General features: G+C 41.3%; 2 protein-coding genes across 2 annotated transcripts in view; both read right to left on the bottom strand.

Annotated features, from left to right (window-relative positions):
* The window catches only part of myo15b (myosin XVB), a 77017-nt gene extending 71132 nt beyond the window's left edge, over window positions 1-5885 (bottom strand). Inside the window, exons 1-4 of the mRNA XM_049564338.1 lie at window positions 5777-5885; window positions 2729-5172; window positions 2343-2519; window positions 174-238 (exon numbers count right to left, since the gene is read on the bottom strand). Coding sequence (XP_049420295.1) covers window positions 174-238; window positions 2343-2519; window positions 2729-5143 — 2657 coding nt within the window. The 5' untranslated portion in view covers window positions 5144-5172; window positions 5777-5885. The remainder of the gene's footprint in view (window positions 1-173; window positions 239-2342; window positions 2520-2728; window positions 5173-5776) is intronic.
* Window positions 5886-9638: 3753 nt separating this feature from the next.
* llgl2 (LLGL scribble cell polarity complex component 2) overlaps window positions 9639-17689 on the bottom strand; it is a 51080-nt gene continuing 43029 nt past the window's right edge. Inside the window, exons 22-27 of the mRNA XM_049563033.1 lie at window positions 16224-16368; window positions 16104-16132; window positions 15853-15900; window positions 15449-15491; window positions 13607-13668; window positions 9639-12434 (exon numbers count right to left, since the gene is read on the bottom strand). Of these exons, the coding sequence (XP_049418990.1) occupies window positions 13629-13668; window positions 15449-15491; window positions 15853-15900; window positions 16104-16132; window positions 16224-16368 (305 nt within the window). The 3' untranslated portion in view covers window positions 9639-12434; window positions 13607-13628. The remainder of the gene's footprint in view (window positions 12435-13606; window positions 13669-15448; window positions 15492-15852; window positions 15901-16103; window positions 16133-16223; window positions 16369-17689) is intronic.

The following is a 17689-nucleotide window of genomic DNA, read 5'->3' as shown; positions in this document are numbered from 1 at the left end:
AGCTGTATCCTGAATTTTAAAAAAGCTGATTTTGGGGCCAGTTGTTAAAATTAAATTAGGGCAAAGTTAGGGTTAGACAAGTGAGGTTAGGGTTAGGGGTTACTCTCCAGGAAATGAATGTAAGTCTAGGGTAGTTTCCCCAAAAGTAAGCCAAGTAACATGTGTGAACTCACTCCAGCTGAGACAGATCCTCCACCTCATCCACCTCTACAGTTCTTTTGCTGCCAGGCATCACCATCTGAAAAAGGCAGAGACATAAGCTGCTATGAGGACATAAGTCAACATTAGAGCCCTCCGCCCTGCATTCAAAACATTGTTTCAGTCAAGACCATTAACTTTAGACAGCTTTGCCCTTACCTGCTCTGCTGCTAACATTGAATTGAATTCTTCGAAAAGTCAATGAACCTTCTCCAGAGCCCTTTCTAGTTTAAGATGTGTTTTGTTTCTGCACTTCCCTGCTGCTAATGGTCCACTACACTCATAAACTTTGCACAGCAGGTAACCAATCCACTTGCAGTGGTGGAGCAGTGTGATAGCTGATATACTGCAATCTCATAGCAGCGTGCTGCGGTGTGTTGTATGCTCTATTGTATCTACATAGACCAGGAAATAAATAAACCAGTAAGTCTTTTATTTCCTATTGTCTTGTGTGCACACAGGCTATAAGTGAGGAAGTAGAACTGATATACTGATATTCCAGCCCTTTGACATTAGACAGTGGTAGTTAAACTTTTCTGCATTGGAAGTTATGTTTGTCTCTTTGGTTTGAAGGAAAATGCTGCTTGACAAAGTACAGGGAGAAGTTAGTAACAGGGCAAACACTGAAACTCACCAGTGCTAGAATGTTGTAATAACATAGAGAATGGCCAATGTGCAAGGCAGTCTTTTGCTGCTGACTACAGAGCCAAAGCATAGGGGCATGTGTCAGTCTGTTAGTCAGTCAGATGAACATTCTGTCACTTTGTTCCAGACTGGACAGGCACTGGATATTTTACCATGAAATGTGGTATGAATACTAATGAAGATGACATTTGAGTCTAGTACCACCATCAGGTCAACATTAAGACCTCCTAACCTGATGTGCAGGTTCAATGAAGGGCAGGCACTTTCAAAAAATACTAATAAACCAGGTGTCCTTCCTCACAGAATGTTGACTGGCCAAAATACTAATGGTTCAGAGACAAACAAATTACTTGAAGCCTGACAAGATTTTCACATGATGGTGCGATATTGTGAGAATCCAGAAAAGATCTCGCCTTGACAAGCACTGTGGTTGACTTTCAGACTTTTACACAAGATGTTTCAATTGCCACTGGCTCTGTTTTTGCTCCCCCTGTTCACTGCCTGCTTTGGAGACAAGATCCTGGAGCTATATTTGGGAGCTGATGCTAACTGTGAGTTCCAGGTACTTACAAGGGTCAACGGCAGTGATGTCTATTATGATTGGTAAAGCAGATGTTACTGTCGCATCACAACGAGGTAGAGCACAACAGACACATCTACAGTAACCACCATTTTACTACTGCATCTGTATCAGTTAGCACAACTAATATTTTCAGTGGTCTGCACACCCGTAGTGCACAACACAGGACTTTGGGGGCAAATGCACACTGTGGTTGATTGGTTTCACTGCAACTTTATCAATTGGTTCATCAAGATGCATTGTGATTCAGTCACTCAAACCACTTGCTGAGTTCATCTGGGACGCTTTGACCATGCTAATGCTTCCTGATGCATCCCCAACAAGAACTATATCATCACTGCAGGCCTTGGTGGTTGTTTTGGTGACAGCGTGCCAATGTTCAATAACTTGCACATTTAACATCAAGCTGAACAAAGTGTTCAACATCATTTTGCCCTATGGAATGAGACGTGTTGAATTCTGCCAACAGCGATATCTTCATTTGTACCAACACAATAACTAACATGACTAGTTAGCAGCTAGCAAGAGCGTGAATGAAAGAACTGTGTGCAGGGCCCATTGACCTCCTATTGTAACTAATGTAGTAACAAAATATGAACACAAAAGATCAGTTGGAGATGCACGATAGACCCAGGTGTGCATGGTGATGTGTCTTGACTGTCCTCTTGTGTTCACCAGGTGTAAACGTTCCTATCCGGGTACAGATGACGTCTACACAGTCATTACTCTGGCTGTTTGTGTTGAAAAAAAATATGGACTGCACAGTTAATCCAGTGGCAACAAATGGGGTTTAGTAAAGATAGGCTAAAATTTGCTTTGCATTTAATCTGAATGTGAATCTGAATGTGCCTAAAGCCTGGTATACACTGCAATTTTGGGCAGGACAGGACAGGACTTTCTCTCAATGCAGCATTAATACCTGTGTGCAGACCAGACGACTCTCCAGCATCTCCTGGGTGGGGTCATCTGATTCCCAGGGGCCCCTCCCATTGTGGGCAGGAATGGTCCTGGCCTGGCCCTCATCATCATAGACTGTCCACTTGGTTAGCTTCTCCACTGTCTGGTGGGGCAGCAGGTTCTCAGCACGCAACCAGTCCTGATCCCACACACAGCAAAGACAGATGATTGACATTAAAAAGAATCATTGGATCACACTGATCACAACTAAATTCAACAAATCTTTTTCACACTCCCTCTATTGGCATTTCTTTAAGCTTTGTATAAGTGACAGAATGCAGTTTCTTTGTCATCATTCCATACCAGTATTTTTAATGAAGCATCATCCTCTAAAAATGTATCACCTACCTGAGGGTCTCCACTCATCCTTGGGTTCCCAGCCCAGTGCACTTCTGGTTGGGTGATGGCATACATTCCCCCCTCACCCATCAACTGGGCTACTTCCCTGTCTGCCTCTTCTTCATACAGGGACCGGACACCAGGCATCACAGCATTTGCCTCCCCATTTGGAAAGGGCTGAGTGGTGGACCTGGGAATCCCAGCTGCAGCCTCGCTTTCTGAATCTGGTCCCTTGGCCCGAGTCGGCCCTGACAAGGACATCTTGGTCAGGTTGATCTGGGAGGGGTTCAGTTTCCCTCTTGCAGCCAGTAGCACACTGACTCCATCTTGATTGTTGTGGGCATGTCTCCTGTTTCTATCCTCGGTGCTGGATGGTCCCTCTGGTGTACCACTGGAGCCAGGGCTCCTCTCTGCCACATCTGCACCTGACTGTAACCCTCCAGGCAAGGACTTCTTGATGGACTTCAGGAGGCTGAGATCTGGTTTTACAGGGAGCACAAGCCTGGCACCTGGTTTTGGGGGTTTGGGCTGTGATGTAGTGGGTTCTCCTGATGGTCCAGTGGTACTTGATGGAGTAGAAGATCCAGGAGCTGCTTGGGGCACCTCTGCTGTCTTTGCCTTTCCCAGTTTGTTCATCCTGGGGAGTACCACAGCATATTTGGCCTCTACCTCTTTCTCTCCAACTGGGACTGCTTCCTCCCCTCCCTCCTCTTCCTTTTCCTGAAGGCTGGCATTCTCTTTCCCCATTTTGTCCACAGAGGACCTTCTATTTTTACCAGCCAAGCTGGTTTTACTGGCAACTCTCATGGCCATCCTGTGTTTGAGGATATTGCCCTTAGATTTTCTGGGGCCTTGCTTCTGTTTTATTGATCGAAGGGAAAGCCAGTGGGAGATCCCGATGGCTTTAGTCCAAGCAGAAAGCTTCTTTCTCATATTCAACCCCCGTGGCACATTTTTCTGAATCCAACCGGACACTCGACGAAGAGTGGTCATACCTTTTCTTCGCACTATCAAACATTCCTTGGGTTTGCTGGACGCTCCATCAGTGGCTTCACTCTCTGATGTTTCCTCGTCAGGCTTCGTTAGCATCTTATTTGCTTTGTTTCGGAGAGACGCCATCTTGACCTTCCCCAAGAGCAATCCCTGTGGCCGCCCTTTGACGGTACTTCCAGCGTCCTGCTGCTCCTCAGGCTCCAGAATGGCTTTGAGATCCTTACCTTTGGCTTTGAGAAGCATTATTCGGTTTTGGCCTTTGATGGCTTTGGTCAGTATTGGTTCAGCCTTCTCCTCCTCTACCTCATCTGGATCTGCCTCTACAGGAGCATCTTTCTCATTTATATTTTCATCTTCTTTGTTGGTGGGAGGATCTTTTGTTGGTTGAGTCTCCTCTGTTGTAGAACTTGGTTTGTCCTCTTTTTGTTGTTTCTTTTTGTTCTTTTTTTCTTCCTTGGCTTTTTGTTTGGCTTCCTTTTCTAACCTCTGCTTCTCTGCTTTGGCTCTCTGTTTCTCAGCCTTCTCTGCCTGCTTATCTGCTTTTGTTTTTTTAAACATCTTGTATTTTGGTGCTTGTGCAGGCTTCGAGGGACGGGGAGTTTGTCTGCGTCGTCTGCAGGCTGTATCAGCTGGTGGCTTTTCAGATGTGTCCTGGGTTATCGCCCTGTCTTCAACCACATCCCTGATGACCGCCTCAAATACTTCAACTTCCTTGTGGTTTTCCTCTTCTTCTTCTTCACTGGAAGTGGCCGGTTCACTTCTGGATTTGACTTCCTCTGAAAGCTCTCTGTCCGATCCCTCGCTTGCTGTCTGTCCTGTATCTCTTTGAGTATCCGATGCCTCCTCAGCCTCCTCCTCACTGCTCTCCTCACTCCCATGTGTCTCAGATGGCTCTGTGTTACTGCCCTGCTCCTCCTCTTTCTCATCGTTACTAGTTTCCTCTTCCGTCACCTCCTCTGAGCTTCCTGCATCGCTCTCTGATTCCTCCTCCTCACTCTCTGTCACTTTGTCACTTCTCTTGTTCTCAGGCTTGGTGGGGAGGTTGTTGTTGATCCTCCCTTGTATGGTTGGGGCTGCTTTTAGTGGAGGTTTAAGTTTAGTTGTCTTGTTTATTCCTGTCTTACTATCTTTGTTATGTTGACCCTTTTCACGATTTACAGTTATTCCGTTTCCTACCGTGCTTTCCGCTTGTTTCTGTGGTTCTGGACTTCTCTTTTTACTTGGATCTGCTTTATTCCTTCCACTGCTCTTCACCTTATCTGTCTTTCTGTACTCAGGAATTGGTGAATTCCCTCTAACTTTTTGTTTTCCATTAGGCACTTTAGAGGGAGACTGAGGCGGTCTGGAAAGATTCTGTCTCATTTTTTTCTGTTGATTTCCTGCCCTCTGCTTTGTGGCATTTATTCTACCTTGGGACTTGACTGGTGACATGGCTAACAATTCTTCAGGGTTGAAATTACCTAGAGAACAGAACAAGTCTTTAACATAAACAAATAAAGTTAATAAAAATAAAAATAAATAATGTCTATACAAATATAAATAAATAAATAAATAAGTATCATCAACACACTTTGACAGATAAGTTAGCCACTCAATTAAATGAACAATCTCGAGCTGTAAGTTGAGTAACATGTCTGTCAAACACAGTGTAACCAGGTCCTTGGCTCAATCCATCAGCATCTATACCAGGTTTCACACTTTAAGTCCCTGATCCTTGTTCTGAGGCTAAAGACACTCAGGTCAGACCTCGTTTAGCCACAACTAAGCTGATGTGCTATCTAACAGTCATTGCCAGGTTAAGTTTAAGGGCTGCTGTGCATCACCATCAAAACAAACTTGACAATGAATCAGTAAGACAAGGCAAAAGCACAGCAAAAGGGACTCTTTTCCATGCTGGATGAAAATGACTCCACTTCCTTTTTGTAACAGCAAACTGCTATTATCTGCGGGTTAAATCTAAATGGCAGTGAAAGGCTATCTTTAGATCCGCCTAAATGTAGTTGTATAGCCTGCGCACCCTGGGGGGAAAGCAGTGAGAGCTCATTTCAGTGTAATATAGCTTACCAGGCTTCTCAGGTGAAACCCAGGCATGGCTGGGGGGCTGCAAAGTGCTCCGGTTTGTCCTCGAGAGCTGGTGTCACAGATACAAACACGCACCCATGCTCGGGAGGAGAGCTGAGGGGAAGTTACACACTAGTATCCCACCCACTAACATTATTCAGGAAGGCACACAGCCAAATATGCAATACACACCCACCAAAAGTTTGTGTGTGGTTTATGCTTGCACACAATGGCCCCGTCAACAAAGGTGAGCTGGCGTGCACCAATGCGCGCACACGCAAACACAAGGTGCCTTTTGAATAATACAGCTCTGCCTGGCAGGTCATACAGCTCTGCTGCCGTTCATATGGCCAGCTGGTGAATGCTTGGGAGGAAAGGTGAGAGGTGCTGCTCGGAGTGATCAACAATGGGTGCTGATGGATGAGAGAGGGAGAGAAAGATGGAGGGGAGAGAACATGGGTTCATTACCTGGCTTTTTCCTCTGGGACAGGGAGATTCCATCAGTATGTGCTGGAATGCTGGACAGGCCATTTGTAAATGATCAATATACAGTATGTATATATGCAGGTCATATTTAGAAAGGGACATATTTTCATCTATTGGCTCTGTGTTCCAGCAAATAGCAATTACAAATTTCTTTTTTTATATATATTTCTTCATTGAAGGCAACTCAAAAAATATTTAAATTGTAACATTTTACATTTTAATATTGCCCACAACACCTTCACCCACTCCCCTATCAGCTCTTATCCCTAACCCCGGTCAGTAATTTACAGTACTACAACTACTGCAGGAATATAGTTTGATCCAACATGATGAAGCTGAACAGAACGAACACAGTAAGAGTAGGAAGACACACAAATGTCAGTATAATAATTCCAGATGGGGCATCTCTGAAAAAGAGATCATGGGTTGCCGGTGGAAACAGAACATAGCTGAGGATCTTCTTAATCCAAATTTAAATTCTTCAGGTTTCAGGAATAAAAAATGCTTTTATAGTCAGGAATTAGATAAAAGAGAGCTGAAGATTTGAAAAGGTCTTCCCCCAGTGCTGCTCCCATGTAACCTAATCACCCTAAAGAAAATGTGGTGAATGGCAATGGAGGTGAACTAAATGTAAAATTTCTAACTTGACAGTATCCAAACAGAATGAATTACAGAAGTGAAAGGAGTTATTAATATGGGTAAAGCTGTCAAATATACCACTTATAAACAGATAGCTGAGTGTATAAAAGCCCTGTCTCCATAACGGGGAAGACCCCCTTGTCTTTAAATTAAATTTGTTAAATATTTTGTTGGCACGTATGATGTTGGTCTGCAAACCAAAGGTTAGAGGTATGATGCAGAATTCAGCCTCTAGATGGTACCAACTCTTCTGTGGTTCACCAAACCATAGTGCTGTTTTATGGGGATTGTCTTCCCCGTAGAAACATAATAGATTTCGTTCAATAAAAAAGAAAAGAAAAGTCCATGTAGTCCCTTTCCCTCAGCAACAGTCTCACTAAATCATGGTATTAAACTGCCTCAAATAAATGTTAAAACGATGCATTTGAAAATGATTAGTGGAAGTTAAATGTGTTGCTCCTATATATGGATATTATATATTTTGGCATATATTTGACTCACGCTTCACTTTATATCCTATAGTCCCCAACTTTTAGAGGACCAAATGTGTTTGGATGCCTCTCATGGGTGGACATGTAAGTTAGCATCTATGTGGTGAGATGTCTGGTTAGGGTAAATCTGGTTGAAGACTTTATAGACCTCTGGGTTTCATATAACCATAACTGCTGACTGAATAGTTCTATTCAACGTCTAAAAACTCTCGTCAACCAGATTTTGTGAGGTTTTGAGTCAGACTGCAAGATAATATCGGTATGTCATCGGTATCGGCCGATATCAGCTTTAAGATGAAGTATTAGAATCGGCCAACATGCTTTTTCTTATTTTTCCCAATGAATGAATATTACAGACTTTGAAAAACATTCTCCATCATCCAAGAGTGAATATACTGGTACTGTATCGGTTATGGACCAAACAAGTTGTTGTATTTGACGTATCGGATATCTGCAAGAAATCCAATATCATGCATCCCTAGTTTGAAGCAAGACATCTGATGTCACCAATGACAGCAGAGAGACAGCATAGATGAATGAATACATCTGAGGAATACTTCACCCCCCAAATGACCATTTGTATATCACTTACCCCGTGTTACGCTGAATTGTTAAGAAAACTTTGTTTTTCTTACATTCTTCCACAATGAAGAGAGAATCTTGAAAATTCTTGTCATAGGGGTTCATGTTTAACAGAAACATGAAACATTATCAAAACATCCACTTACAAACTCTCACACAGCTCCTGCAGTATAATCCAAATCTCGTTTATCCCGTCATGTGCTCGGTGCTCCCCAAACACATGACTTTTCACTTAAACTTTACTGTAGAAAACACTTACGCATTCTGTAGTCTCATGTACGCGCGAGTAGTGTGCCTGCGCCGTTTATGTGGAAGTGTTTAAAATAATGAAGTTTTTGTGAAAATGCACGTGTTTGGGAAGCACTGAGCACATGACTGAACAGATACGGCTTGGATTATATTACACCAGTTATTTGAGAATGTGTAAAGGGAAGTTTTGACACGGTTTTGTTATTGTTAGATGTGGACCCTTTTACTTCAGTTCATCAAGAATTTCCTTCATTTTTTGGATTCTTTGTTCACTGTGGAGGCACGTCAGAAAAAGCAGAAAAAAAGGAAGTTTTCTTCCCAAACTCAATGTCCCATGGGGTGAGTGACATAAAAATGATCATTTGGCAATAAAGTTTTCCTTTAAAACCTTGAGGTCAGTGCTTCATTGCTCAGCAGGACAATTATCCTGAATATAAAACCGAAGTCACAAAGCCCTTTTTCAGGCTGAACAACAGACGTTTCACCACTTTTCACCTTAGGTCAGTCGTTTGACCTCGATCTAACTGATCACCTTTCTCTCTGCTAAAGACTAGACTTGAGGCTCCCACTAGCTAGAGGTGATGTCATATGCAGTACAGGGCTGGCAGAGAATCATCAGTGAAGTACCAAGTGTCTGCTGAAGTCAGTGAGTCAGAGACTTCTGTCACTGACTGCAAAGAATTTGGAAGCAAATCTTAAGTATGACTTTAAGCTTTATGCTCAAGGAATAGTTCAACCTTTGGGGACACTTTTTCATGTTCTGTCAGTGAATGAGATGTAAAGGTTGATCTTAATCTCATCTGCATCTGATCAGCTCTCTGCAACGCAGTAAAAATGCATTAATTTAAATACCAAAGTCCCAGGTATCCAGGCACCATTTTATAGCTCATTTAACGTCTTCAGGTTGCAAATGACAATGCCTCATCTTGGAGGGTCATCTTCTAACAGAGCTGCTGCTGTTAGCTGGCCCAGTCTCAGCCAGGTCCTCAGAGAGCTCAGGTTGCAGCGAAGCCACAGTGGCTCGAGGCAATTAGAGGACAAAGCGCCTCATTCTATAATGGATGATCAAAACTCTTGGCTGTGCATGTATGACAACTGATCCCTCTTTTATCCACTTCACCAGAGATGGCCCGGCCGCGGCAGCTCACAAAAACCAAGATTACAGCTGGGCTTTAGGAAGAAAGCAGAAATTGAAAAAGAACACTGAGTTTTGGAATATAATCAGACAGGCCAAAATGATATGTTGGGAATCTAAATGTTATGCTTTTTTTTCAGGTTTCAGTGGAGCATACAAAAATTCTGAAACAGCACTCAGACACCGTCAAAGACTTTTTTGCGGTGCAGCAGACATGAATGATGTGGATAACCATCGGGTTACAGACTTCAGTGTGCTGAGAAAATAAAAACAGACACAATCATTCTTGGGGAAAAAAACATGTAATAATTATCCACAAGAAATCTGTAGTGTGAAGTTACAAATAAAAAACAAATTAGGGTTCTTAATCAGTTCACTACAAAAATATATTCTAGGCTGATGCTAAATACCCAGCATTCTGAGACACAGTACCAAAATATTTCCTTGTGCGATCTAAGTAGCAGCCAACCCCAGTTACAACAGGCCCACAGGTACAGACTGAGTCACATACATACTGTATATATTAAAAACATTTCACTACAATAGCTTACAATTACATTCCTAAATTACATTATTCATTGCTGGCATAAAAATGGTTTACATAAAAATAATAAAAAACCAAACCCCTTAGAAAGCTGCTCCCCCCAAAAAGTACAGCACTGTGAGCTCCGCAGTAGTGGAGAAGTACCTATGGCCGGTATGTAAGTATAGAGTGGACGGTAGGGGAGAGGGCTCTGTTAGCAGTATACAGGGGGGCATTATAGTTTGTAATGCTACCACTAATTTAGTAAATGATGACTGAAAAACAAAAAAGTTAAACACCAGTGTGGTTCAACTTACATACATACAACTTTTGCATCTTTTTTTCTGTGGCATCACTGAAAACATTGATAGTTTATCTGAATAGTATGGAAGCTCATTTGAACCAAAATAAAAGGAGGGAAAATGATGATGCGTAATGATTCACAACAATAAAACCTTTCGTGCAAAGTCAAAGTTTTAACTTACCAAGGTAGGATTATGAAAAAGTAAGGGTTTTTTTTGCATCGATATTATGAAAGTTTCAAGGACAAGTTAGGTCAAAAAAAGTACAAAAAATGCATGTCAATATTATGGGATACTAAGTAACAGTTATGACTTTACAGTCAAAATGATAACAGTAAGTCAAATGTAGTCAAGTTATAAGTATGATATTTTCTAAATATGAATATTTAAAAATGACAATGCATGTAAAAATTACAACATGCTAAGTCAAAACAGTGATTCAAAATCATAATTTTACTTAAAGGGATAGTTCAGATTTTTTTTTAAGTAGGGTTGAATGAGGTACTTATCCATGGACAGTGTATTAGATACAGTGGATGTCAGGTGGCACACAACCAGTTTGGAGAAGCAGGCTGGAGGACTGTACAGAAGCTAAGCAATGTACTGCTGTGGTTGGAGGTCAGCAACAGAACATGTTTTAGTCACCTTAAAAAGTCCCACCTAAAAAAAATCAGTATCAGTTTAAGTGTACACTAAATTTAGAATATTTTCATTTTTTTTACCTTTCTGTCAGACAGCCCTTTCTGATGGGGGAAGCCACTAAGGCTTCAGTTCCCCATCTATGCTCTTGTCAAAGCCACCAGACTCCATTGACAAAAACAGTAATTTTAGCTCTGTCCACAGCAGCCGCGTCTCTAATGCTGCCTCGATCAGTTACTTAATTTGTGTTATTGAGTGACAATGGTGAATCTGAACTAACCATTTTAAATTCCAACGTCAAACAATGAAACAAACAAGTGAACTGATGTAGGCAGTGGTAGACCAGCAGCTTCTGTGTTCAGCAAGATTAAATCAATGTTTTTCTCAATGGAGTCTGGTTTTAAAGAGAGTGATATAATGGCTTCATTTTCCCTTTGAAATCGCTGTATGACGGAAAGGTAAAGCAGTGAAAACACTCTAAATATAGCATACAGTTAAACTGATATTGATTTTTTCAAGGTGGGACTTAAAATACATTTTGTTGCTGACCTCTCCACAGCAGTACAATGCTTAGCTTCCATGTTAGACTCCAGCCTGCTTCTCCAAACTGGAAGCGTGCCAAGAGACATCTACTGTATGTAATATACTGTCTATGGATAAGTATCCCCTAACAATCCCACCTCAATCTGATCAATCCATTGAAGTAAAATTATGGCCCTCAAGTAATGATGATGACACTAGTTAGACTGTCCAGATTCTTGACTTACTGTCTCACTATTTTGATGACAATTATTTGCATAGTATCTCATAATATTGACTTCTCACATAATGTTGATTCACTGCAAGTCATTTATTATCATTCCTATCCTATCTGTTTTTTCTTTTCCTGGCAGAAATGGGCTTCCATAGTATAAATCTGAAAATTCTTCAAATTAAAAAATAAAAATCAGGCACAAATCACATAAAATGTATCCTGTAAAATATTTTCATCAACATTATCCAAACCATCCCCCACGGTCCTTCCAGCTCTATGTCCATTTGGGGAGAGGAAGGCCAGTGAGATTGCACAGCAGAGAGCGTGGTGATTGGACGAACCGTTTCCACTGGCAGAGTCCACATGAAAAGGCTGGTGGCGGTGATAAAGGCTTTCAGAGTGAAGTGGGTATGATTGTGAAGTCAAACAGCTTCAGTAAGTGGCATCTATGGCAGATGTGAGATGCTGGTTTGATGCTGGCGTTGATCTTGATGTGATGAATTATGGCATTGGTCACATGTGAGGAATGTGCTTCATGTAGCTTTGGGTTAAATGGTTGTGACCATGCTGTGATCATGTGTGTACAGCGTGTGGTCTTTAGGCACAGGTGGTGTCTCTTCCTTCAGCCTCCGTCTGCACCGTGAGTGAGCCTTCAAACAGCATTCTTGTGGTGCTCGTGAAGCACGACTGCCAGGAGCCATTTGGTGTCTCTCCACCAGGGGTCCTTGTGAGCTAAGAGTGGGGAGGTCAGTCACTGAGGCGAGGGGTCGGGGGTCAGTAGTGGTTGTGACAGCCGAGCAGGAGGCGAGTGCTGCTACAGGACTGCAGTACGCTTCATACACATCAACATGTCAGTTCACTCTGTGGAGACACAATGAAAGACACTATGTTGTTTCCAGAGGAGTCAATGGCATATCAGTTTTGATACAACAGGTAGGGGTGTGCCATATCATCTCATTCACGATAATACCGTATAAGTTTTAATATAGTAAGAAAAATTCACATCATGATACTGCTCAGAGGGAACTCATTCAGCGGCTCCTCTGGCAGCAGCACAGCATCTCTCCCTCTCCTCTCTTGTTATTAAACCTTTGGTAATGTAAACCCACATGACGCTCGCAGCTCGACAAAACACTATATATATGGGAATGTGCTATAGTTATGGTACCATAGCAGCCTGTCACAGGTTACAGCGTGATGATTAGAGGAGAAATGGCAGAGCATAAAGGTCCAGGTGGAAAAAAACCCAACTCAATCATTTAGGATTTTGCTAAAAGAGAAGGAAATCACCTGTTGACATAGATCCCAGGGTACATTTTTTTGTATTTGGGAGCTGTTTAAATGTGTAATTTGTGGTAGATTTTATTTTGTTAAACTATTAATACTTGTTGTGGCAATTTCTAGCCAATCTGCTAGTGAGTCAGTAAGCAAGACTGAATAGCTTTGTGCATGAGAGTTTATTCTCTATAGAGAAGGTGCAACCTCAGGCTCAGAGCTCAGAGGTTGTGCCTAGAACAGTGAATACAGGGCATCTTTATACCTACGCTCAGACGACAAGATGATGAGAAATCAATTGTAGCCTTCTTGGGCTTTCCAGATTTAATTATGTTCTCGATTATATCATGCACCTGATACAACATGTTAGGTAATCGGCTGTATCTGTTAGACAGTCAATGGACTGTCTTTGAAGGCAAGATTATAGTGAATGTAAATCTCTTGATGATGTCAAGTAACAACAGATGTTTACAAAGAGGGAATGCAAAGGTCACACACTTACAAACACATGGGAAGAATGACACAATATAAGCATATGCATGAAGACAAAATTTCCACCACATATTGTAGACAGAATCTGAATCTCACTCTGAGATTGTTTAAAAACTTAAGATATGAGAGATCATTTTTCTTTAGTTTTTACTGAATATTTGAAGGCAACTGTTAGCATAAATACCCTGAAATATTGTGATATTATTTTAGAGCCATATCGCCCACCCCTAAGCGAAGGTAAAAATATGGCACTACCTTTGTCTCACCTCAACTGTCCAGAGATGTCTCTCAAGCTACAGCACTCTTCACATTGTTCTCCATGAATGACCTGTGGCAAACACACAATAGCTTCCATCAACATGACTTTCTCCAGCTTCAAGGCAGCATGTTTACCTTTACAGTTTGAACAAAACTTTTTTATTTTTTTGTTGTTGCAGTGTTTATGCCGCATTCATATCATATAGGAACTGAATTATGATTTTCAGACTTCTGAATAATGTTCACATGAAAATCTAAGACCTTATTATACCTGACATATGACCACTGGTATATCATTTACCCACCCTGTGTAAGAATGAAAAAAACTTTCCTCGCATGCCTCCTCAGTGAACAACAATTTACGAAAAATCCCAAATTAAAACTTACACATAACATAATTAAACATGTTCTAGTGGGAATATGATCCAAAACAGGGTGAAAATTTACAAGATCATCAACCAAGATTACATGTTTCCCTGATGTTAGCTTGCAGCTGCATGTAGTAGTGTGCCTGCATCCGTGGATTGCCTTTATTGGAGAATAGCAGCACTTTCTAAGATGAAAAATCACTAATAAAAGCTTCAAAACACAACCAGACATGTTCCATCAGTGATATCATCTGAAATTGGGCAGAAATTAACAACAAAAAACAAAATTACATGTTTCCCTGACTTTAGCACGAAGCTTCATGTAGCAGTATAGCTGCAGCTGGGAAACTGCTGTGTATAGCGACATTTTCTCCTGTGCAAACTCATCAATAAAGGGCTCTAAACACAACCAGACACGTTCCAGCAGGAATATGATCCGAAACAACCAAGATTACGTTTCCCTGATGTTAGCATGTAGCTGCATGCAAAAGTGTAGACTACATAATGTAAACACTTGCAGTAGCCTTTCTGAAGCAGATGACCATATAAAGTAATCTGTCACAAGCTGCTGTCAGCTTGTAGCCAAAGTAGAAATAAAAGTTGAAAGAAAGTATTCAGATCTGAAGCTTGATATTTGTGCTCACAGGGATTACTTTTACATACTTAATCTCATTTTCTGATACTTTGCCATGTTTACTATGAACATCTGATGTTGTAACATTATTATATAAGACAGGAAACTCGGCTCTACTGCACGTCACTAACTCGGCTTCTTCTCCGGAGCCTTTGTGCTCCACTGTCTCTCAGGTTAACTCGTATTGCAGCGGTGCCTGGATGGTGTGACGTGTGTGGTTGTGCTGCTGCCGTGGTCCTGCCAGATGCCTCCTGCTGCTGCTCTTATCATTAGTCATACTTCTGTTATTATGCACATATGATTATTGTCACATATGTATACTATCAGATATTAATACCTACAACATATTGTACCACAATAGCCGTAATTATTATTGTAATGTTATTACTTAAATTAATGTTGTTGTAACCTATTAACATTATCGTCTGTCCTGCATCTCTCTCTATCTCTCTCTGTCTCTCTTTCTGTCTCATTGTGACATACGGATTACTGTTAATTTATTATGCTGATCTGTTCTGTACGACATCTATTGCTCGTCTGTCCGTCCTGGAAGAGGGATCCCTCCTCAGTTGCTCTTCCTGAGGTTTCTACCATCATTTTTTTCCCCCATTAAAGGTTTTTTTTTTGGTGGAGTTTTTCCTTATCCGCTGTGAGGGACCAAAGGACAGAGGGATGTCGTATACTGTAAAGCCCTCTGAGGCAAATTGTTATTTGTGATAATGGGCTTTATAAATAAAATTGATTGATTGATTGAAATTGATAATAGGTCCCCGTTTAAAATCAAGAGGAAACCATGCTGATGTCATTCGCTTTAGCATTGACTAAATTAGTGATGGCTGATTACTTACGTCTGGTCTCCTTCTAGTGACTTCTGGATCTCTTGAAGTACTTCTGCAAGACAATAAAACATGACTGTAACTAACCAGTGTTCTTAGCACAACACTCAGTTTATGGCCTGTAGCAGCAGTTCAGTCACATTAGGACACAGCCTACTGGGATCAAAGGGAAGTTAGATGAATCATGCGTTGGGGTGATGTTGGGTAAACACTGCTGTGTGATGCTTCAGGTTTCCACCTGCTGATGAAGGTGTGTCTGATGACAATGGGAGCACAAAGCTGACATACCAGTTAGGAGACGCAGCACATGGTACTATTACAGCTCAAGTCAGACTTTAAGGGTTCAAATACGGTAACAAGAGGGGCTTCCTGTATCATATTTCTACTACATAGCTCTCCGTCTCTCGAGTACTCACTCTCGTCATTCAGCAAAGCATGCTCCATAACACGTCTAGCTGCACTTTCTGGAACACACAGGCAGCAGGCAAAGGACACGTCAGTACAGTCAGCCACAAACAAGTGTGTAAAAACAGACAGCACAAGCACAGAGTTTATCAACATCACACAGAACACTACATCTGGACATGTAGTGTTCCCTCAGCCAGTGGCACATGCACGTTTATGTATGATGCTTTTAGCGTTTACAAGTCTCTGACAGACATTTTACCTGCATCCTCACTGTCCTGTCTGGCATTTCTAGAAAGACAAAGAAGATAAAACTCATGAGTAATGAAATAAATAGTGAGTTAAGAGTCAAATATGGAAACACACAGTTTGCTGTATATACCTATACGCAGAGGAAGCTCCATCAGCATGTGGCCTGTGTTGGGTGGGTGAATGAAGCGGAACCTCCACCAGACAACGAGGCTCCACCAGTTGGCGTGTGGACAGAGAGAAGCGCTCAAACTCGGATGGAGAGATCAAGTAGAAGCCTGAAGGAGAACAAAAGCACACAGAACAATAATTTCGCTAAAAACAACACAGAGGTTCTAATGTGGACCTATTTTAGGGAACTCTAAAAAAGCTGTAGTAGGAAACAGACATGCACACCAGCAACATTACTGTATCATATGGACCTAAAGGTTCAAACACAATGACAGACTTTTTCTTTTGGAAGAACAACTCTTTGAAAACTAGAAGTTGAGCTTTGACCTTTTGGATGTGAAATGTCATCACTTCATCATTTTATTATATTAGAGATATGTGTGAAATTTTGTTAGAGTATGAATTCTTGAGTTATGGCCAAAAACATGTTTTATGAGGTCACAGTAAGCTAGACTTTTGTCCAACAAATTCAGCTTAGTTCATTCTTGAGTCCAAGCGGATGTTTGTGCCAAATCTTAAAGAAATTCCCTAAAGGTATTGTCAAGATAATGCATTCGTGAGAATGGGGTGGACTGACTTGTGGGCACTGAAATAAATTGTGAGTTTACAGAGTAAAGTATGGAAACACAGAATGTACTGTATATACATAGACAAGTACGGTAAACACAATTCCTCTGGTCACAGCTATTCCCGACACAGAGAGATATATAATCTGATTATTGTTTCAAAAGACTGGATTATAGCAACTAGACTATACAGTTTCATTAAAGACACTGTGACCTCTAGTCTAGCAATATGTGCTAGCACAAAGAGCAGCAATGGTATCAAGACTGTGTGATTTGTCCCTCGACCAGCCATTTCAGCGAAAGGCAGACTGATTAATCAGCGCCCACAGGACGTTTTTCAAACTATCGTCACTGCCGAACTTTGCCCCAATAGTTGTCGATGGCTGTGCAGCCTCCACGGGTCACCCGGGGACGTATTCTTGTTTTTTATGTTTTATAAATCAGGGAGAAACTATTTTGAGTATTTCAAAAAATTCAAAATTACTCCACTGTAGGGATCCACTGATTGTGAAATTCTGAGCGGATACTGATAACAATGTTTAAATAACAATTTGGGTTATTTACTCTCCCCTTTGTGCCAGGGAAACACAGAAATCCTCATTATAATAAAATAACTCAACAGTTTTAAAGTCATTCAGCCCCTTATTACACTATATTTGAATGAGCACAAATTCAGCCCTTTAAATTTATGAAACAATCATTAAAATGTCCTTTTTTCACATCAAAAACATTTTCAGATCACTAGCTTCCAGATAAACTGTTATTTACCTCCAGCTGCTGATAGAAATCTGAGGATAAACGCATAAACTGAGAATAATGAAATGCGTCCTGGCATCCAATTTCATTGAGATTTAACCAGTTA

This window comes from Epinephelus fuscoguttatus, linkage group LG20 (genome assembly GCF_011397635.1).
Source record: "Epinephelus fuscoguttatus linkage group LG20, E.fuscoguttatus.final_Chr_v1".
In the NCBI taxonomy this organism is placed as follows: domain Eukaryota; kingdom Metazoa; phylum Chordata; class Actinopteri; order Perciformes; family Serranidae; genus Epinephelus; species Epinephelus fuscoguttatus.
This window is presented reverse-complemented; position numbering and strand designations above follow the sequence as displayed.